Source organism: Centroberyx gerrardi, chromosome 13 (assembly GCF_048128805.1).
Source record: "Centroberyx gerrardi isolate f3 chromosome 13, fCenGer3.hap1.cur.20231027, whole genome shotgun sequence".
In the NCBI taxonomy this organism is placed as follows: domain Eukaryota; kingdom Metazoa; phylum Chordata; class Actinopteri; order Beryciformes; family Berycidae; genus Centroberyx; species Centroberyx gerrardi.
In genome coordinates, this window is record NC_136009.1 from 3,770,129 (window position 1) to 3,794,219 (window position 24,091).

The following is a 24,091-nucleotide window of genomic DNA, read 5'->3' on the forward strand; positions in this document are numbered from 1 at the left end:
TCAGACATTGGTGGGCACAAACGTCAGCGAGAGGAAATAGATTTTTGAGGACTTCAATATCCAGAAATCCTGTACGCTGACAGCGTACAGGATGTTCTTGTGTTTTACATACATGGGCCAGACGTGACCGTCAAACAGACCGGGGGGGTCTGGCACCATGTAGTTCCTAAAGCACCTCCTCTTTTTGCATTCTTCGTATGGAATGGAAATAAAGTAACTTTGGTTCAGTAGCGTCTTAGTGTCTTTTGGGGATGGAGGTGGTGAAGAGGTTCAGCCGTCATTGATGAGTCTAGCTTTCTCTGGACGGAGAACACGCTCACTGCTGTTTCGGAGACGCTTCATGGCGAACTCTCAAGATTCGATTTGTCACTTCCTGTGTGGAGATGATTTCCCACCAGAGATCATGCTGACACCAGAATTTTATTTGGGCAAATGACGTGAATCTAGGCCCCATTTTGTGATTTTGGCTGACAAGAAGGGTGCACTTCTACATTGAAATCTTGCCTGGTGCAACTCTGAATGCAGACAGTTTATCGCAGTTTTCCCTGCACAAAATACATTAGTTGGGGCTAGACAGTGGGATACAAGGCGTTAGTACCCAAGTGTGAAGGTCTCTTCCTATCCTCCTGCAGTCGCCATTCAACAAATGAATGGCTGTTGCATTTATCCATTGACACGGTGAGCACCCTCAAATCTCTATCAAAACTCTATCAAAACAAATTTCACATATATGATTACTCATGCTACCAGAACAATAGTGTGATGATGATAAAAAGTTTAGTGCAGGGATGAATAGATGTCGCTGTATCCAATTATTAGGAATGACAGGCTATGCAACTCATCTGAGATAAAGCCTCAGACACAATTTCAAGTAGGGTGATTAGACTAGGTTATGGTAAAATCAGGCAAACAAGCACTGACATTTGTTATTTTTCATGATGGGTTCTAGATCTGTGTAGATGTGTATAACTAAATGACGAGGATCTAGACAACAAAAGCAGCGACTCATCGCTGGCTGATTGCCCGGCTGCCATCATTGCGCACATTTTATTCAAACAATGCTGCAGCAAGACAGAACAGGAGAGACATTATTATGGACCCTGTATGGGTGCCACCTGGAAAAAAAAGACATCACATGAAGGGCAAGGATGCAGCCACAGCCATCAAGGCATTACCTTCTCTTTACGCACCATCAATCCCAGGAGGGAAAGACAGTCTGGTGACCAAATGCATAAGGAATAAGGGTAAGGAAAATTCCACAAAGTGCAACTGACTTTTCTGTGGGATTTGCTCACCCAGACCTCTGAATCTGAACCTCTGAAGTGTACACTGAAATAATAATATGATAAGTGTGTGCATGCAAGAGCAAATTCCATGCATTTCATGACAGGAGATGAGCACCGAATTTATTCTAATTCTATTCTAACACATCATAAAACTACTTATTTCCACTTTGTTTTGCCTACTTTTGCATGCTGTAGGGTGTTTCCTTTTATAATAAAACCATCAGAATTGAGAAATAAAAATGATGAAACTGGTGTTAGTATTTTAAGACAAAAAAGTTCAGAAGAGAGAGGTTGGGGGTCAAGTGCCTTGCTCAAGAGCATCTCGACTGCAGTTGCTTAGAGGGGAGTGCTCATCTCGCTCATTTGCCTCACCAAGAATTAGCCAGTCAGTCAAGCAATTCAAACTACAATAGGTCAACACTATCCTAAAACACTGTATAGACACAGGGTCTTGCTTTTCATTAATTTGCCATTACACACTCATTTTCGAGAGAGCCTCTGAGAAAAACTGGGATTCTAATTCCTATGCAAAGTGTACAAGTCACCTGGAGGACAACTGCCATTTGCCCTCTAAACTGTTTGGGTGTGCATTTCTTTTTTTAGGGCTGCAGAGCCATAAAGCAGTAGGGGTTACAACCCAGGGGGTCACCAGCCAGAGGGGTCAAAGTTCAACACAGACACTAAGGGCCCTCTGAGGCCCTCTTAATGCTAGTATAAGGGCCCTCTTACACTAGCATTTTCCAGCCCTGCGGGATTGATATAGTATGTAAGTGATGAGTGAAAGTCAGGAATAATGGCCAAATATACTGGAAGTGAGTCAACGGCTGGGGCCTTTTTTGGAAAAAGCATGTACCCCAAGCATCCACACTTCCCATCTTTGAATATCAAAGCTGTGAAGATGGGGTACAAGCAGAAGGCTACATGGGATTTCATTCTCATATTGCCAGAGAGGATTTCTCTCCCAGCTGTCTCACCCAGGCTGACCTCTGACCCTTGTCCCTGATCTGGTCACAAGCTTAGTCCATGCTTAGACGAAGTAGGGGAATGTGGACGAATAGAGGGATGGAAGAAGGGATACAGATATTTGTGCAAGTAAATGTGGCCAGTGTTTTCAGAGTAATCCGGCTATTTGGGTTAATCCGTTTCCATGAACCTTCGATACCGTGTGATTGAGTCTCGCTGTTGTCATGAACAAACCAGTTCACAGAATGTTCGCCCTCCCTCCCTGAGCAATAAATTAGTGCTGGGGAAAGTTACTTTACTTTGTTACTTGCCATAAACAGTAACTAGTTACTTTAATTAGCTACTTTTAATAGTTAAAGTACTTTCAAGTTACCCACGTACCCACTCCACCCACTTGGTTAGGAGTGTTCACTGCATGTTCCCATGTTCTGTAGTGTGTTGTCCTTTTTATCTTTTACATTCCAACTGATATATGTTTATCCTAATACACGGCTTCTAATATACAGAAAACAAATGATGATTGCAATAGCAAGTGGTTTTCAAACACTGGTTTTGTATCCTACCAGGTAGTTAAATGCAGTTAATTACATTCATTTTGCAACCCAGGTGGGAAAAAAGTTCCTATGACTACAATGAAAACAATAATGTCTCTGGGTCCAGTGAACCAGGATTGAAAACCACTGGCAATAGTAAGTACTGCTGGCTTCCATGTTGTCTGTTGACATCAAAATGTATCAATAACGCTTCCTGAGTTTCACATAGGTTGAAAACCAAAAGTGAACGCAGTAAAATGTTTCCATGCCTTAAGAAAGAGACTGAAAAGGGTTGACATGAGGGTAGAAGACTGAAACAGAGGAGTGTATAAAAGACAAATACTGTATGAACTTCTGCAGTTCTGCGATGTCTGTGTTATTGGGCATCAGTAGGCATGGACCACTCATTGGCAGATATTTCAGCAGGTGGATAGGAGGGTGTAATTTAAGGGCAGTGATCTGGTAAATGACCTGGGGAGAGAGAAAGAGACAGATACTAACTTCTTGAGTCCAGTAATGAGGTACATGCTCTTGGGCATCAGTAGGTAGACCTGGTCTGTAAGAATGGCCTGGATGATCTTCTTCACCACATAGTCTGGATTCAGGATTGGCATCAGCCTTGGCCATCTGATAGAGAGAGAAGGATTGAGAGATAAAGATAAAATAGATGACTCTCTTCCCCCCCCCCCCCCCCTATTTGATAGAGGGAAAGACATTATTAGAAGAATACACAAAGTTTTTCGGTTGGTCAACCTATCGGTTATGTAATAAAAACATAGATATCAAAATCATCAGGTGTCCCCGGTAGCTAGCTCCGGAGCTCCATGCTAACACTTAAGCATACACTGTGTTGAGTGATAGGAGGCACCATGCTAACACGTAAAGCTGAAATCCAGACTTTCCCAGATTTCTCCACTTTGTCTCATCATTGAAATCATCATTGAAATGATGTTCAGGCTACAACCAGAGACTTGCATATCTGCGCTACAACCCAAAAAAAAAACAACAATGCACAACTTAGTATTATATTATCAATTACATTATCAAAGGAGGTATGGCAGCCAGTGTTGCTTGTGTGCCATCAGCTTGCCAGTAAAAAAAGTCTACCCTTTCAATGATTGTAACATTTGTAATAAGATTAGCAGCATGCAGTGGTGTGCCGCTAACATATCAGTCAGGGTGAGCAAAAATTATTTTCAATGTATGCCCTTTGGGTAGGCTAGTATGCTAACTAGCTAGCGGCACTCGGCTACCCAGCGCAGGTAACCTGTGTTGGCTAACGTTAGCTGGATAGTTAGCAGACTTTTGTCCTTTCCAGTCAAAATTTCAATAGTGGTCTATGGAGAGCGTCTCCAACCATGGTAATACTGCCAATTGGTATTGTGTAACTTGTCTCCACGGTCCAGATGGATAAAATAACTATTTATTACTGGAAAAAGTCCCGGATTCCAGCTTTAAGGATACACTACGTTGAGTGATAGTAGACCATTATCATTATAAAAACAAGACTTCTAATAACTGGATTCAAGATTTTAATACTATTTTGATTATTTTAAGACTTTTTCAAGACCTGTGAATACCTTGGTGTGTGTGTGTGTGTGTGTGTGTGTGTGTGTCCGTCCGTCCAATAGAAAGTGACAGGCCAGGTGTTTGGATGATGGCCTGAAAGATGTGGCATGGTGGCTTGAGGGGACCGATGGATGGATGGATGGAAGGAAAGGAGGGATGAACAGATGGAGACAGACGGATAGATGGACATAAGTCTCCTAACACTTCTACAACCTGACCCCAGGACATTCAGGAGCGTACCACAATGCACCTGTATATGTGTGTGTGTGTGTGTGTGTGTGTGTGTGTGTGTGTGTGTCTGTGTGTAAGAAAGAGAGATTGTCAATCTAATGTCTACTGACCTAAACATCAACACACAGGCCTCAGGTACTGTTTTGTATGCGTTTTTGTTGAATGTAGTTAGTGGCTTCTCTCTCTACCTGTCCATCCATCAGTCTATCCATCTTTCTGTATTAATCCCACTGCTCCATTTCACGGTCCATAAAGCTCAACTCTTTATCTACACACAATCACTCTCCCCTTTTCTCTCAGACAGTCTCCTTTTTCATCCTGTATCTTTTACTCTCCTTGATTCATTTTCATCCCATCTTCCCTTCAAGGTCTTTGGATTGCTAGGCCGTCATTATAAATAGGACTTTTGTTCTTAATCGACTTGCCTAGTTACATAAACTCTGCTCCTCACCCCTGCTCTATACTCCCCGTTTCCCCTCGTTCACCTCCTCCTTTCTTCTGGTATGACAAGTCAGTCAATCTTAAACAGTCTTTGTATATTGGCCATCACAGCAAGGCTATAAAACCCACCAGCTAACACAGCTTAATGGCCTTTCTGTATGGACTGTTACACCGAGAGAGAAACGCACTCACCCCCCTCCATAAATCCATGACAAGAAAATCTATAGGAATCTATTAACAGAGGCCATGCGATATCATAATCTATTAACAAAGGCAAAGACAGATAAAGATGATGCGAAAAGCACTTAAGAGGAATGATGGCTCAATAAGAAAGTAGAGAGATAATGTCAGACACAGAGAGAGAGAGAGAGAGAGAGAGAGAGAGAGAGAGAGAGAGAGAGAGAGAGAGAGAGAGAGAGAGAGAGAGAGAGAGAGAGAGAGAGAGAGAGAAAAAAAGACTGGTTTACATTTACACAAGAATGCAACTATTGCCAATATTCCGATTAAGACAATAGTGTGATTTAGCCATTTACACGATTCTACAAAGTGACACATCCCCCAATAATCTGGTGTACATGTAACGTGGTTATTGGAGTATACAAATGGAAATGACAAACCTGACAAAACAACACTAGCTTTTCCAGCTACACATATGCAACTTGAACACCTAAAGATGTGATGGTGTTTGTGTCACAGTAAATGTGGGAAAATTATAAATGTGCACATTTCCCCGAGTTTGTAAATGTACACATTTCCCAAGGTAAATACTGTAAATGTGTACATTTCCCATTTAAAGTGGGTGGAAAACACTAATCACAGTAGCGCAAGGCTCTCCGATGACATTCCAGCACTACAGTTCTGCACCTCAGGGTCTTTTGATGAATTTAATCAGATTAGGAAATCGACCAGAAAGTATTGGGTGCAGTACTGCCTTATTAACAGGTTACTGGCCTCACAGTACATTCTTTTTAATCACAATTAAAGCATTTGAAAGGCCAGCATGCTTTGTGCGTTCACATCTTTTTACACATGGATGGACATGAGCTGTGTAGGCTAGTATGTCCACTATTGGACTAAAATACAAAATCAATCAGGCATCAATTTCTTGGCCAAACTACATCTATAGTGAATACACAGGCTATCAACACAGCAACGTCTTATCTGCCTACCAAAAGTAAAGAGGCACACATGCCAATGCGCACCAGTTTGGCGGAAAAAAAAAATAATAATAAAATAAAAAAAAAGTATATATATATATATATATATATATATATATATATATATATATATATATATATATATATATATATATATATATATATATATATATATATATATATATATTTAAAAAAGGCCTCGGATGTGCTCCATTCTCATTCCAGCCAACACGGCATGTATGAAAACTTTCCAAAATGCAGGGTCTGCCTTTGCCAATTTTGTGATGTTCTAATGTTACACAACTCTCCTGCACCTCACAGATTTCAGTTTACTACAGAAGCCAATCCGAAGAGGTATTTTGGCATGGTACATCGTACCAACTATAAAACGTGGGACTGTGAATGAGCCTTGCAGTAGTGTTACTGGTGTTTTCCACTCACATCAAAATGTAAAATGTACACATTTGCCAGATTTACCTTGGGAAACGTTTTCCTTTTCTGGCCTGATGGTAAATGTGCATATTTACAAATAAATGTATTCATTCACCATTTTCCCACATTTATATTAAAGGAGACCAGTCAGTCCCCAAAATGAAAATCACTCATTATGTACTCACTCTCATGTCAGTTGAAACACCAGTTAAGTTTGTATTTCCACATAACACACAGCAAGTTAGCAATCGCAGCTCCATGTCAGCCTTCTCCAAAACAACTTAAGTGGCTGGGAACTGGTTCTTTAGAGTTCCAAAAAGGGCAACAAATGACCATAAAATGACTTCAAACAGTTTGTGTAGCATAGTAGTGTTTTGTAGCCAAACGACTGCATTGTGGGTCTTAAAGTCTAATATTTACCTCAATAGCTCCTAAATTTACCCCACTCACAATTCTGGTCACCCTACAGCGATCTGATGGGAGAGTCTTACTGCCTTCATGTGCTCCTTGTAAGCTCCTACTTCTGAGGTTGAAAGTTATACAACTCGTTGTGTATTCAAGTACTTTAGTCAGAAATAACAAAATGGCACTTGAAACAAAAATAGCTTTTTTGGTGTCTATTTTAGAAACCAAGTGGTACAGAGCTTCTCTGTGCTGCAACGGCAAAACGAAGAGGAGAATATTTGCATCAGTTATGCAATTGATATTTGAATTGAATTTACTGACTAAAAGTTGTTGTATATACACGACACCTGAAAGCTAAACAAAGAGTGAGAATGTCACATCTTGGCATCTTCGGTATCATGTAAAATTTGACTTTCCCCATTTGTATTTACCACTGCCAGGTCATTCAAGCCCGCTGTACCTGCAATTACAATATTTCTGAGAGCATTTTGAAGGCAACATCTGCTTGCTACTGTAGGGTGACTGTTGGCGAGTTGTCAGCGTCTTTGTCAGTGAGGGAAATCTAGGAGATAATGAGGTAATACTGGACTTTTGGACTCACAGTGCAATCGCTTGGCTTCAGAACACTTGGATTATGCTGGTCAAGCTGTTTAGAAGCAATTTTATGTTCATTATTTGTCCTTTTTGGGACTAAAGAACCAATTCCCGGCCACTTGTTTTGGAGAAGGCTGACATGGTGGTGCGCTAACCAGCTCGCCGTAGGTTATGTGAATCACCACAGATTGATGATATCCAGTAATCTGAGGATGGACTTTTTTCATAACAACTGCAATTTTTATGTGCATGTAAACGTGGTCAATGGAAGAAACAGTGAAATGAGTCAGAGCTGTACAAAGAGAGAGGAGAGAGGGTGAGAAAGAGAAACAAAAAAAAAAAAAACAGATGGGAGAGAGAGAGAGAGAGAGAGAGAGAGAGAGAGAGAGAGAGAGAGAGAGAGAGAGAGAGAGAGAGAGAGAGAGAGAGAGAGAGAGAGAGAGAGAGAGAGAGAGAGAGAGAGAGAGAGACAATGGAGAAAATAATGTGAAAAGAGATGGAGGCAATACGTCTCCATCAGAGCGGCTCATGTGATTGGTTCATTTGAAGTGAAGCCAAGGTGATAATAGCCAATCGTTAGGAGACATCATAGCAATCCAAAAACAGATTTATTCACTTTATGATCAAAGAGGCAACATCATCATAGTCTATGGAGTCTTCTGAGATGTGATTAGTGCTGGCTCAAAGACCGATGACCAAATGGCTAGAACTCTTCAGAAATAGTGGGTTTGGTTGAGCAAATCCAACACCAAGTCACATAAGGCAGAAAATAGTTGTTGCCCTGCTCTCTATGGGTTGAAACGTTCAAGCATGTTGCACTGCTGGCCATAGCCCAATCAGTGATGTCAAAGCAGATGTTTTTCAGCAGCTGTCAAAGGCAAAACACCTGCTTGGAGCTAGATCCCTTTAAGTAGGTTAGTGGGTCATACACAAGATGTTGCATTGAAAAGTAACACAGGATGTGCCATCCCAAAGTAACAGTGTTTTAAATCTTCAACCCACTAGCCTAGTGAGCTATACCTCCCTTACACTGGTTCAATTTATGAGTTTCATCCACTGTCAGTGTCACATCAATGGTATTAGATAAAAAAGCCTTTATACCACCAGTCAGCAGTGGCACCTACACCATTAGGCAAGTAAGGCAGGTGGCCCTCCACTTGTAAATTAGGAGGGAGAATTGTCTTTTTGCCCCTCTACTTTTCACCCCTTTTAAAAGTCAAAATGTAATAAAAATCTAATATTTAAATCTAATACTTTAGTAAAAACCACCATAAGTGAAAAAAAGTTATGTAACCTGTTTTTTTTTTTTGTGAGAGAGTAGGCTTAGACTGGCTAACTTTCCAGTTCTTTAATGTTTAGGCACCCATGCCAGTCAGTCACAATCAGCAACTACTTAATTTGTCATCTGTCAGATGTTACTGGGATTGACGAAGTAATGTCAAAAAACAGTATATCAGTGGAGATCAGCACTGACCTCAGCCTCTGACTCATTTTAACTTAAACAATAAGTTCTTCAAACGATACTATTGTCCATGCCATTTTGTTTAATCAATGGTTTTATTGCCATGATTTATATATATCGTGTTACTCTAGTGTTTCCACTTAGGGAAGTGACTTGATAGAATGCCAGCTACATGCCTAAAATTAAGTAAAAGTAAAATCTGAAAATCATGGAATCATCAGGAACCTACTTGGTTTGACATCCATCGAACATGCCAGTGTTGATGAAGTATGGGCAGACAATGGTGGTCTTGACTCCATCTTTCCCGCTTGCCAACATCTCCAGACCCACTGACTCAGCAAAACCTACTGCCGCAAACTTACTGGCACAGTAGTCTGCAAGGGGTGGGGTTAAAGGCATAGGAAAATAAATTAAGTTACAAGGTGTAATGGATGGCAGTTCGTGCCTTTCTTTATCTGTTAAGTCGCACTGAAATCAAAAGGACTTTTTCACCTTTTTAGCTACTTCCCGATTGCCAAAGAGCATGCAAATTCATTTCATGTCATGCTATGCAATTTCCTCATCTCATTTAGGTTAGCTCGACTAGTTAGGATACCAGTCGAGCTACAGTACTTCCTGATTGCCAAAGAGCATGCAAATTCATTTCATGTCATGCCATATAATTTCCTCATAGGGCTGTTAGAGGATGAGTTTGATTTTGTGCCCAGGACAAACCTTTTTACATAAGCTGACCCAGACTAGGTTAAAAGGCGTAGACAGGGCAATAAATTCATCTGCCAAATATGGGTGAAAGGGCAGCTGAGTCCTGCAGAGTCAAGACCCATTAAATTTTAATCTTCTCTAGTCAAGGCCATCTAATAGTTCTGCCAATGAACTGGAGGCCCATAAGTTCCCAGTTCTATTAGCTACTGTTGCCAGAAAACACAATAAATTCCAGTTAGGAAACAAGAACTAGATCACTATAAGCAAAATGGGCTTTTCACTTTCTAGACAAAAACAAGTCCACAATCGATACACAAAACTTTGTTTTTCCCCCCCATCTCTATTTACCATTAGGTTTTAGCATAAGGAAGATAAAGCTTGATTTGAGACTAGGGTTAGGTTTACAATCAACTTTTAGGTGAAAACAATGGCAAGCTTCCAGCTTTGCAGCTTGGTCAGAAAAAAAAACCCTTAAAAAGGTTCAAGACCCCTTTAAAAATGTGCAAAACATCTAGACAGAAGCCCCCTCCCAAAATTTCAGACAGTAAAATTTCTTGATTATTTTGAAATTATTTGAAACTCCAATTTGCATTACAAAAAGAAACAACCTAATGAAGCAAATGTCATGAGTTTTTAAAACAATCGAGCAAACAATACAAAATTTAGTAGCTTCAGCTCTCCTTTCATATTTTTTGCGTTTTTAAATCAGCTCTTTGAGAATGCCTTCAAATTTTCAACTTAAAATTGGATAGAAAAGTGGAAAAATAGGGACATTGTAGAACTGGAGACTTAAAAATCATTGTGGTTTTCTGGCACTTACAGTTAACCCACTGAAACAGCTGGACTACTTTCCAGTAGGTGAATAATCCAGTTGCAGTCTGTATTACAATAGCATCACTGGTGACTGCAGCTTGACTTTGTCCATTGATCAAAGACCGCAAACTGGCTTCATTAACACAAACCCAGGGTTGCGAAATAGACTTTTCTCTATCTGATGCACAGTTAGGAAATGCATCAGTTGCTCCACAGTTAGAGCAGAGCAGAGTTCACAATAGCACAGGCTGTTTGGTAATGGCTATAATGTTGGCATAGAGTTTAAGAGGCTAAGATTGTGATCAGATAGGAGGTGCAGTAGTTTATACAGAGTCTAAGAGATCAAAAGATCAAACATGCAAACTTAAATATCAAAATGGGAGTTGAATACTTTTTTCCACAGAAATTTTGCATTTGATATGATTGGGACCTGTGGAAAAATATTTGACATCATTCACACAGGCACACACCTGCCAACCCATTGACTCCTATGAGTCCAGCAGTGCTGGCAATGCTGACCAGGTGGCCGTGGTTGTTGGCCATCATGGCTGGCAGGAATGCCTTGTAGGTCTGAGAAGAGAAACAAAAAAAAACAACAAAAAAAATGTGAAACTGAGAACAAGAACAGAAAAGCATAAAATAGAAAATACGAAAAACTCTTTTCACATGCATTCTTTTCCATAAATCTACAGAACTTTATGAGAAAAAAAAAAAAAAAAAAAGAATTCAGCTCAAGCCTTTTGTCATGCCAAGGCAAAGCGACATTTCAGAACAAGCCTCATATCAACACATATGAGAACAAAGTCATTACATTATTAGATCCAGCAGGCATGGCATTTCAATGCTCAGATGAAAAACACTTTTTGGAATGAACCAACTGCTACATTTTTGGCGGGAATCCTTTATGTTTTACATCCGTTTGTATAAGGCCCAAAACATGAGCTCCAAGAGCTCATGAAATACAAGTGCTACAAGTTCATATTCAGCAATAGATCAAACTTCTTCACCTGATAATCTTTCAAGGACAATAATAACAACAAGTGACATAGTCTATCCATCAGGTGCCTACCTAAACACAATATCCGGATTAAAAAAAAAGAATTAAAAAAAAAAGAAACAAAACAGGAACCAGGTCTGTTGCTGTTGCCTGGAAAGTTAATCAATATTACATATTGATGTGTGAAAGTGGTTCTAAATGTTTTCCTCCCTTAGTGCACTAAGATTACGTCGCAAGCAACTTCGCGCCTCAGTTGCTTGAGCTAAGAGCGAGCCAAGAACAGTATTTGTATTTGTCTTATTCACCAAGAAATTCATGCAAATCAAGTCATGACACAAACAAGCCCTGGAAAGAGCACTGCGCAAGCAAATAGTCCCCTTGATCAGCAACTCCAAGTGCCTATTGCTTCAGCTGTTAAGTCTAATCCACCTTTGCGCCCTAGAGCCCCTTTCTAATTGGAGCATTCATTGATCGGATCTGAGACTTGAGGATGGAAAACCCTCTCTCTTGCTTCCTGACTTGCTGGCAACAATGCCTGCGTCTTGCAGTATTGATCAGCCATTCTGAATGGACAAACTATTTGAAAGGTGGTGTAAAGAGTTTGCACAAAGGATCTTACATGTGCTACAATAATTTGGGGGAGTTGGTATTGGGAAGTGTGAGTGAACTGGTTGCAATGTTGATTTGTATGGCCTTGCCAACAAATAGTTATGAGTGAAAAATATTGAGATTTACATACAATTTATATATGCAGGACAATGATGCTTTTTTCCTTATCAGTACTATTAGACAGCTTTCCACTCATTGTGCATGGTTAGTGAATAGCATGGCATTCTGATTTGGTCATTTTGGTGATATAGTGCACACTCTTCCCTGTGCAAACCTGTAGTGAATCTGGGCTTTGGGTTTTTTCGGAACCCATTTACATCAAGCTTAGTATTGGTTACAATGTCACGTTGGAGAGGCCTTTTATCTCTGCGGGCACAAACCAGAAGGAATACATGTAAAGCTTCCACAGAGACACTGAGGCAGTGTTGTATGTACTATGAATGCAGTGTTTCCTCTGTATTCATGTCTGCCTCCATGACAACTGCTGCAGAAAATATGAAATTAAAGTGTAGTCTTAATATTTAAAACTAATGTGTTTACTAAAGTAATGCAAGAATTGCAACCTGGATTAGAACCATAAATGAGGGCTGAAACAGGGACGAGTGTGGAACTAAAACAAAAATTGACATTAAATTATAGCATAGCAAATCTGACAGTGTGTCTGTCTGACTGACCCAGAAGTGAGCCATGGTGTTGACCTCCATGGTCTTCTCAATCAGAGAATCGGGAGCATCCATAAACTTCTTCCCTGTCACGATGCCAGCGTTGTTCACCAGGATGCTGACATCTCCGACCTCCCGCTTCACCTACATGGGGCAAAGGGCAAATGTCATATAGAATGTAAGCAAAAAAGGGTTTATCAAATACAAAAAGAACAGCCATGGTAACGCTTGGGAACAGTAGTGGTTCTGTTTGTAGTAAAACAAACATACATTTTAATTAAGCCCTTAAATTGAGATAATTTAAGACTTTCTCCAGGATCCATGGACACTATGAGGAAGTTACCTTTCCAGGAATTGAGGAAAACCAATTGATTCTTCTCATTGACTCCCATGTATGTTTACACCTTATACAATGAATGGCTTGGGTTTGGGTCAAAGATCATGCATTATCTTCTACACAAAAAGAGACTACAATTGATCTGCCCATCATGGGAATAACATGTATTCTAGTGCTCCCCTACCCTTTTTAAAAAAGTGAAAGGTAATATGACATGACTATGACATCATACACTAAAAAATCATTTTGGTCTTGAAAAACACAGATGGAGAAAACAAATGGCAAGCCCTGGAGCCAAATCCCTTTCAAATGAGTCAATTCCAAATGTAAACAGAAAGCGCAATTTGTTTGCTAATGATAGAATGATTCCATTCGATAAGTTGGATGTGACATCCCTCTCATGCCAAAGAGGTTTTCTTGGAATCTAAAAGCAGCCACTATCTGCACTGATTTAATCTTAAAGCTAAAAAGGTCCTACTTGTATCATTTTTAAACATCAAGATATTGTCAGATTAATTGTAATACCTTGGTAAAATTACCATAAACAAATAACAACATGGTTGAAACGATTGGGAGCCTCTACCACACTCTTCTTAAAATTAAGAGAACATTTCCCATAACCTCATTGCTTGCTGTTGCAAAGAGGAGTCCCAATTTTCACGCTCACTACCCGCCCTCCATGGTGCATTTTGGCTGGAAGAAGATTGTGGGAATAACAGGTGAACCAATTCTCAAATTTTATTGTGCTGCTTGGTGGATTACATGCATGCCGAACTGTGGAGTGGCTTCTAAAGATTCAGATACGGTACTGAATCATTTTTTTATGGGGTATGTACCTTTGTCGATAAGCAAGCTACAAATCGGCCAGTGCCAGATTTTTGAACAAAGTTTAGTGTGTCTATCCATATGAGAGAAAACTGAGCGTATCGGGTAGCCTACCTGTGTGACAGGGAAAGAGTGTTTCACTCCCACAATAATTTAGACATTTTTACATTGAAAACTTGAAAGGAACCCCTATGCCATTATATAAATATTTGATTTTCCATATACCAGTTGTTTATGTTCTAGGACACTGGATTCTGCTAACGGCCTTGTGCGGGCTTGCTGAAGCATGCACCAGCATGCTTGACAAAAATATGCCCCTTGATGTAATCTGGGCGAAATGCTGTGAAATTACAGAGTCCCCACTCCTTCCACCTGCTGCCTTGTTTTTCCTTCTGTTTTTTGTCATTTACCTCAGTTACCGAAAATCTGAGAAATCACACCTCCAATGTAAAGCAAACAAATATTCCACCAGAGAGACAGTGATATGTAAAAGGTATAGGGCTTGGTCAGCATACTATATTTAACATAACAGTCACTGATGTAGTTTATGCTGTGATCCAGTTTAGAGAAAAGCTTGGCCAAGACTTTAAGTGATCAGGGCCATACCACTCTGTTTAATACTTAGCATAGTCAATGGCATTTCCCCTTTAACATGATATTAACAACCTTGGCCTGAATGAAGACGAGACAAATGGTTTCAAAAGGTCATTAGCCAAACAGTCCTTACATACAACTATCGGACAACCTTGTGATTCGCTCAAATACTTTTCTACATTTTCCTTCTTTATCTTAGAACACAGATGACTTGCTATTCCACTTTTTACCGTAAAATGTTGCTGAAAGTTTTGTTGTGGTTTTTAAGGTTCAGTTGAAAAGTGTATGACAGCCTACATTCCCTTGAAGCACCATATGATCACACTTTTTACACCATCATTTGGGAATGAAATATGGGTCATAAACCTGTTTCTGTTGGGTACAAGCAGTTCATGCAAAGCACCTGCCACACCTCAGCTTAAGTGAGTGCAAATTTGATCGTGTTTTGAACCCTACTGTAAAAAGGAGAGGAAAGATCAACCAAAAAATGCCAGAAATCTTTTTGGAAGCCATATCTAAAAATAAAACTCACCTCTGGGGAGCATTCAGAACCAATACCCCCTCTAAGCTAATGGTTTGGTGTTCTACATCCTATTGACAAAATCATATCTGATCAGTCATAAGTCATTGCTCACTTTATCCCCAGACATTTAGCGGATATGAGAGGGTTTGAAAGTAGAGGTCTGTCTCCTCCTGTCTGACTACTCCTGCTGCTCTTTGTGCAGTTCAGTTTAATACATGATGTAGGCCCTCACCAATACTTTTCCACTACTGGCTCGGTTTGTTTTATACACCCAAGTTTGCCAGCTGGGTGGTGTTTGGACGCCAATCGGGGCCAATCACAGTGCTTAAAAACGGAGAACTCCACGTCGCAGGGAAGCCGGGCCACATTAAACAAACAGAATGACAGGTGCAGACACTTTACTCTGAACCACATCAAAGACGTGCCCGCCCAGAGCTTAGAAAAAAAAACCCACCAAGACCTGTCCTGGGACTCGTGGGGCAGACCTACGTATATTTGGAGGTTTTGGTAATCAATATCAGATGCAGGGACTTTGTCATAATATAGCTCAGGATTTAGTGAATTGACACTGCTGTTGTACATCCTCTCCCCGATTCCCCTGTTCCACTCCTGAACCTCATCTAGACTCTTTTGTGGAGAGTCATACAGCATCTTTGGTGATGCACTGTTTTCAGAGAAGCTTAGGAAGTTGAATGGAGTGAAGCCAGGGAGAGACTAAATTTAGTAGGTTTAGGTCCTTCGTAGAATAGATTAAGAACGCTTGGTGTAGCCTTCTTTTAGATTTTTCACCAGTGACCATACTGACCAGATTTAAATTTGGACAAACAGGGTGAATCTATGGTGTCTCAGTTAGTGGAGATGGGATGCTCCAATAAGGATTTCTACATAAAAATCTTACTTAATACAGCATGAACCAATTTGTAGACCTTATAGTCCAATTTTAACCATCTTACAACAGTATTAAATAGGATTACACTAACCAGAATACTGCATTAGACTAGACACAGCTGCACCAACTGCAAACAACATTAAAGTTGGTTACACCACAGTTAAACAAGGTAATGGGCGGAATCTTGGTTACGAATAGACTACAAGGGATTGATTTTGCAGCTACTGTGCCCTTTCATCCAATGTTCCACACTCCAGTCCTGATAGATATACTTCTTGGTATGAGATATGGGAGAGGAAGGAGGAGAGTGTGTGTGTTATCTCTGAGGGTGTGGTAAAGGCGTAAAACACAGATGGCTGTTAGTGGAGTAGAGGTGAAGGCCAGAGATACCAACAACTAAGCCATTTGATGTTGCTGAAATTCTATTGATCTATAACTTACATAAACTAATTGTGAGAATTACAACTAGATATTGGGAGAATTACAATTAGATTAACACAGTGTCTTTAAAATGCAACATTGTCAAAGTAGCTTGCTCACAGTTTTCTACACAATAAAGTAGCTAGCCAATATTGTCAATTTCAATAAAAGTACACAAATAGGTGGCATCAGTAAGTACTATAAATTGGAGGACTCACACTTAGTTTTCTAGTAGCTCTTAAGGAAAACTCAAACTTTTGGGCTCTTTTAGCAGAAAAGTGATTAAATCTGGTCATTGACAAACAAAATAATTGACGAGGTACAATGTGATATGCATAATCCGCACAAAGCATATGGTTTACAGTGTTTCCCTTATAATTGTACAGGCCTGGCGGGCCGCCAGGCCAACGAGAACCCCCGCCAGGCCAAAAAAATATTTTGGTAACACTTTCTATGACGCCCATGTCTATAATGCATTATAAACATACTTATAATGCGTTATAATCTGCTTATAGCACTGTATAATTATAGTTATAAGCACTTGCTTTATAACAATAATCATAACACATTATAAAGCATTTTATAATGACTTATAAGGTCAAGTATCATAATACTTCATAATTGCTGGTCACTCACTGACATTTTTTTCACAAGGATCATAGTGCATTATAAGTATGTTTATAATGCATTATAGACATGGGCGTCATAGAGATGCATGTCCAGACGAACTGTGAAGCCAGTAGTTCGCCTGAGCTATGATGAGCCCGGAAATCCTTCGAACCAGCCGTTCACTATCCAACACCATGGGATGGTCATTCAGTTCAGTCTGAACTCAACACCTGGAGATGACCCTGAAACAGCCTCACACCCCCAGTCTTCAACCTTTTGCTGTAACTGTAAAGTTAGAAAGTACTCTCCAAGGAGAGAGAGAGAGAGGAGTCAGATGAGGACATCTAGACAATTAGAAGGGGGAGGGTGTAGCCCAGGGTGACTTAGGCGCTGACTGCAAAAACTAGGTAGAGCGCAGGGGAGAACATGGAAGCAGCAGAGAAAGGACTATCTGTCCTGAAAACACCATCATAATATTCCTAACTGGGTTGACGACATGTTAGACCTGTGTGAATGCTGTTACGGTAAAGCATGACGTTATTATTTTAAGTGTGGTACTGTAGCTAAATGTTATGGTTTAAACCTAAAGAAATGCTAATCGCGGCTAGCGTTATTAGCATAGCAATCGCTTTGGCCATTTGTTTATGTGAACGAGCTATCAGATAGCCTGTAAGCTAATAATAGATTATGATACATGCTTGTGTTATGTACTTGATTTTTAGTTGGATTTTCTGCATATAGAAACTGGACTGTTGTAACGTTACCGCATAGGGAGAGAAAGGAGCAGGAAATCCTCCGTGGGCCAGGAGTACAACAGAACTGTTCAAGCCCTGTTTCCACATGCTCCGGGAGTACAACGTTTGCCTGTGTTTGGATCCGCCTGCAGTCGGCCTCACTCGCCGTTTTCCTGCATCGCCCTCATCAGGTCTACCCATCACAAACTCTGCATCAAGTCATGAGTACTGTCTATGCACTTGCACTGCGTTATTTTTGTTTTTGCCTTGCTCGGAGCAAGTGAAGTGGACACAATATCATCTTCATCTTAAAGGCCTCTATGCACCCCAGCAATGACTCAGGCCTGCAACGATTATTTAATTTGGACATTTTTATTTATTTTAGTAGATCTACTATTATTCCAAAGATTGTGTTGTTGAGTGTGTGTGTATCCACAATTGCTGTATTTCATTTTGAGAATAAGCTAAAGAAAGTAAGATTGGTCAGTTAATTTTAAGGTACACACTTTGCTTCTGTGGAATGTAAAAGATTGATATTGGAATATCTGGGTATTTGCTTTGATAATTGTTGTTTTTTATTTTCTGTTTTTATATTTCACATCTTGCTAGTTGCATAACTAAAAGGCAATTGGTTTGCATTTAAAGTATCTGGTGGTGTTGAGTTGTGGTAATTTTATACAGTCACATATTTCAAAGGGGGACATTGAGTTCAGGTTAATTGTAGTAATTGAAATTCTTAGTAGATATTGTTTAAATTCTTTAAACACTACTAAGTGGAGGCACCGCCATTTATTAATTCAGAGAGATTTACTTATTTAATTTATTGTCAAATTGGAGTACTCAATTTCTGTTATGACCCGTTAAACAAATAAATTAATTTTACAACGTTTTGTGTGTTGTTCTTGCATAGATTTAATGATATTTTTTTCACTTTACTTAAAGCACCCAATGACCACTTAGAGTAACTTATAATCACATTATAATGCATTATAACAGTGTATTACAACTATGAGAATTATAATACACTATGATCCTTGCAAAAAAAAAAATGTCAGTGAGTGACCAGCAATTATTAAGTATTATGATACTTGACCTTATAAGTCATTATAAAATTCTTTATAATGTGTTATGATTATTGTTATAAAGCATTATGAATATTTATGAGTGCTTATAACTATAATTATAAAGTGCTATAAGCAGATTATAACACATTATAAGTATGTTTATAATGCATTATAGACATGGGCGTCATAGAAAGTGTTACCAATATTTTTTTTTAATGCCAAAAATAACGCCAAATATCCATTCATTCGGAAATCAATAATCATTTGCATTTCGGAGCCTCTGTGCGGCGCTGTTCCGAAACGTGAGTCAACCTCTGTGTCGTTGCCTGGGAAACTCTTGACGCGATGCGACTGCCACTGCTATCAGTGTCTTATTAGTATTGTGTTGTTTAAAAATGAATATGAACTTGTTTTCTTTGCATTATTCAAGGTCTGAAAACACTCCATCTTTTTTGTTATTTTGACCAGTTGTCATTTTCTGCAAATAAATGCTCTAAATGACAATATTTTTATTTGGAATTTGGGAGAAATGTTGTCAGTAGTTTATAGAATAAAACAAAAATGTTCATTTTACTCAAACACATACCTATAAATAGTAAAACCAGAGAAACTGATCATTTTGCAGTGGTCTCTTAATTTTTTCCAGAGCGGTATACACACACTAGCTTCGCAGGCTTCACTTCATTTATGGTTCTCTCAAGAAGAACAATATAATGAATGCATGTGCAATACAAAAATAGACTGAAAACTGACATTTAACAACATTTTCAACAATAGATCCCGCTTTTAAGACAATAAAGCAGTCCTGGGTTCGTCGTCATTTTGCATTTCTGTTCTTGGTTTACACTAAAATTAGTATTTAACAATAAAAGTAGATCCGCTCTCCCAAACAGGAACTCGCTCTCCTAAATGGTATCCCTCAGTTTGCAGGCTATTAGCTTGGCCTAATTCAAACGAATGGGAAGTAAAAATCTGAATGCTACAAACTCGTCCAGCTGCATCTGATCTTGGTGATTAGTTTATATTCTGGTTTTCATGGTGGTCAAGTGCCGAATAACCCCTATGTTAAAACTAAGTGGAATGTTGCTTTAAAAGTGAACCACATTCCTGACATCACACACTCCAAATTAAACCTGAAGTTACCTTGCTAACCCCATAAACAAACTTTGTAGTATAGCCCTCTGGCGTGATGAACCATTCCATGTGTGGCAGCTGCCAAATTACTACCAAAAATAGTTGGGAGATAAGTTTCCGCATGACACTGGCAATATTTTGTAACTACCAACATCATTAGTGCCCCAAGCCACCTAAGCATCAGTTTACACAACATTAATGACTCCCTCCCTGCCTCCAGGGTGTGACACACACTCACACGCTGCTGGATTCAACTCAAGAAAAACATTCACTTGAGTGAGTTTCTGTTTGCGGCATAGAGCTTTCATCAGTGTATTAGTGGTAAATGTGTCCAAATACATCCTCCTCTAGGCAAACACGCATGCATGGCCTTGTCCCAGCAACACCCTGCTTTACTTTGAGTTACATATATTCACACCTGGGAGCCTCTCAGGACAACCATAGTCTTCAGTCACATTATTTTTCAGTGGAATATTGACTTAGTCTTATTAGTCAGGTAATTCTACTTAACCATTTTCCACAGCATAGTTTTAGAAAACATAGCATTTTTGATACACCGTACAATGGCAGTACACACAGATACACAGTTCTACTCTAATCCTTACCTGGTCAGCCACTCTGTACACCTCGGTCTTATCGCTACAGTCACAGAGATAGTAGTGGACCCGGATGGCTCCCCTCTCTTTAGCCAGTCTAGCGGTCTCCTTCATCCCCTCCTGGTTAATATCCCACAACACCAGCGCCGTACCAAGACCCGCAAACTCCAGGGCCATGAGGCGTCCGATCCCGCTGCCCGCCCCCGTGATCAGGACCACCTCACCGGCCACGTTCTTCCTGGAGGCAGGGATGAAGAGGTGGACAAAGGCCTCCACATTGTACCAGAGGGAGAGGAGTAGGACTTGGAGAGTTTCCAGGAAGAAATTCATGGCAGCTGATGGACAGAGATCTAGGATGTGAAGAGAAAAAGAGAGAACTATTTTTTACTTTTTCCATGTAATTTGTGGTTTATTAGATGGATTACAGTGGAGTGAGACAGGATGGCCCAGTAGGGCTCAAAGTAATAAGCCTTGACATTTATAAATAAATGTTTATTTTGCTACTTTGTCACCAATTGATAACACAAATAGTGATTCAACCTATACCCTGTGAATAAAAGCTATTACATTGTTATAAACAGGGTGTACTGTGGCATAGAGGAAGTGATGCATCTTATGTTTCTAGTTTATTGGAAATAATAGAAGAACTGGGTAGTTATTGCAATAGCCAAAATAGCTGAACAGACCAAAAAAAAAGCCACACCTACAGAAACTCAAACTTCAACAGAAAATCTAAGGAAAAAAGACGTCACAGTACTGGACAAAAAATGGAATTGGAGGATCACCACTAATAGTTTAGAGAAAGAACTTCAAGTTGGCAGGAGTGTTGAATGAATAGTTGAATGTTGAACAGTTCTTGAATTGATTGCATTAAAAAGTGAAGTAAACACAGTCCTTGTCAATGTAACTAAAATGTCTTCTAAAACCTTGCATATGATTCAAAACACTGGCATGTGTCAAGAGATGCTTCATTGGAATAACTTCCACAGAAATGTATAAAAGGGTCTGCCTCCTCACCAATCAGCTCCCTGGAAAAATGGAGTCACCATTCCTACAGGATCCCGATATGAACAAAAATATTTCATTCAAGTAATAAAAGAACCATACAGGGAAAAACTATTGAATTGACAAATAGTAAGAAGGACTGTTACCAGGGTGACTGCATTTAACTTGAACGGAATTGCCTAAGGATGCAAAACGAATTTCAGTGTAAACTGACAATTAAGTTGTATCGTATTTACAGACCGGTAGAACCACTCTGCTTTCCATGATGAATTATTATATCAGAGATATAGAAAAATCACTGGGCTGCAATTATTACGCTGCATCAGATATAGGCCTATAAATGTTTGTAGCGTTTCCAGGCCACTGGCACTCTCTGGCTATAAAAGAGGGCTTCGACAAATAGCAGGCAGCTTACATTAGTTGACCATAGTTATCAATAATGAATGAAAGTAGGCCTACTATTGCTAAGTGCGCAGACATTCTGTCACAGGATTCCCGACAATGACAATAATAACGTAATAGACTGCACTCATTCCATCACCACAGCCCTCTGCAAAATGCCAACTTGTGAATATCTTTTCACAGCCAATGTGACAATATTGTATCAATCAAGAACGAACACTGTGTCTTGCTGACAGGCAGTGATAAGAAGTTATGCATTTACACTATTTGCAATGCTCTCTAGCCTTGGCAGCAGCAACATTGAGAGATTAATTGAGAGAAGGACACAAATGTTATCAATCTCTTTCCCACACCCACTTTTACAATCGACTTGACATGTTGAAATGGTTGGCAGCATATGCAGGCTACATAATCCCACATTTATAGTTTATTGTTTGATTATTTTATTTATGCAATTAAATCCCCTGCTCTGGATCTGTCCACGTTACATGTGATTGGCTGTTTGTTACAAACCCCGCCCCTTTCATGTGAACGCCCTCATAGCTGGATAGGTCACTGGGTTGACAAAGGCCAACTAACGCTCAAACAGACTGACTATGTTGAACTTACTTCATGAGACTGGCCCCTGGACAAGGACAACACAAACAAACTAGCAGGTCAAACAATGCAGGAAATCATTGGTGGAAAAGGCTCTATTAGAAATCTATGGGAGTTGCATTATTAAAAACATCAGAATGATTCATAACAGTTCTGAATGAGTAAAACAGAGAGTTATGGCTTACAAGTTTTTTTTGTTTCGTTTTTTTTTATAATTTATGGTTAAAAAGGGACTGAAGGTCATATTCATCAACATTCAATTTTAAGCATTTAGCTGATGCTCTCCAAATCGATTTCCAGTGAGAACAGTATACTAACTTCATTGTAAATCAATGAATAAAAACGTCTTGCCTGGATTGACAGAGAGTGACATTTACCTTATATTTTAAAAAGGTGCATTTTATTCTTATTAAGTCCCTATAGGATCCACATTTTCAGACACCAATATTATTAACTTTACTCCAAATCTCAACCTTGTCGGTATTTAATGAGGGGTTCATTTGGCAACTCACTTTGAAGTTAGGTCTGGAGTCCACACCCTTAATTAAATGTCACCTGAGGCTACCAATGAGCCAAACAGTTATCACTGAGCGATAAAGGAGACAAACAACGCTGAAAAGTACGAGATAGGGGAAATTAGTGAAGGAGAAAGCAGCAGAATAGTTATTCACCGGTTCAACTCGATCAGGTATCCGTTTAAATCCAAATGAATCCACTTACCTCGATATAAATCCGTTTTAGCTAACTTAGCCGAGTGTGTTTTCAAAAACAACGTTATCCCTCTCTTGTTACTTCAGTCAGCGAATCAGCTCTTTAAACAGAGACCTTTGCGCTCCAGATAAGCTAACGTTACGACACGCAGGAGGTGCTAAAACAAACCATGAAGATGAGAAAAGGAGCATAGATGCTACCGTAGACGTTGAACGTACCGTAATGTTTGTTTGAGGAGGATAACGGCGTCTCTTTGGCTACACTGTCACAACTACAAACTTGCCCGTTGCTGCTAGCCTGGATGAGCAAGTAGGATGTCACCTATTAAAGAACCTGGAGGTGGCACGTGATAAGCGCTCAACCAATCCCCGCCCTGCACATCTCCAATTCCACGCTAGGCATTGTGGGACTTGGAGTACGTTGGATCAAAGTCCGTCTACATTTAGAAGACAAACCGTTTATTTAAATCATCATCGTCTTTACATTACAAAAACACGTCAATGCTTGTATTTTTCAAAACAATTGAAATACAACTGAATACATATCAAGCATATGTATGTGCATACCAGAGAGCATTACACTACAATAAATTCAAAATTATTGTGCCTGGTCCTGGATTATGCTTTTATGACATCAGTAGTATAGTTTTTTTTTTTTCCAAACCTTAGATGTTTTATGATATGGAAGCTCTGCTTTTTTTTTCTTCAACTAAATAAAGATAAAACTGAAATAATTGTTTTTGGTGCCAAAGAGGAGAGACTTAAAGTCACTGCTCACCTTGAATCCCTCTCACTG

The 24,091-nt window shown here is 39.6% G+C and overlaps 1 protein-coding gene across 1 annotated transcript in view; it reads right to left on the reverse strand.

Annotated features, from left to right (window-relative positions):
• Positions 1 to 20,911, reverse strand: part of LOC139918204 (epidermal retinol dehydrogenase 2-like) — a 36,011-nt gene extending 15,100 nt beyond the window's left edge. The window contains exons 1-5 of the mRNA XM_071907506.2: positions 20,591 to 20,911; positions 12,869 to 13,000; positions 11,059 to 11,158; positions 9,303 to 9,447; positions 3,284 to 3,409 (exon numbers count right to left, since the gene is read on the reverse strand). Coding sequence (XP_071763607.1) covers positions 3,284 to 3,409; positions 9,303 to 9,447; positions 11,059 to 11,158; positions 12,869 to 13,000; positions 20,591 to 20,911 — 824 coding nt within the window. The remainder of the gene's footprint in view (positions 1 to 3,283; positions 3,410 to 9,302; positions 9,448 to 11,058; positions 11,159 to 12,868; positions 13,001 to 20,590) is intronic.
• Between the last annotated feature and the right edge of the window lie 3,180 nt (positions 20,912 to 24,091).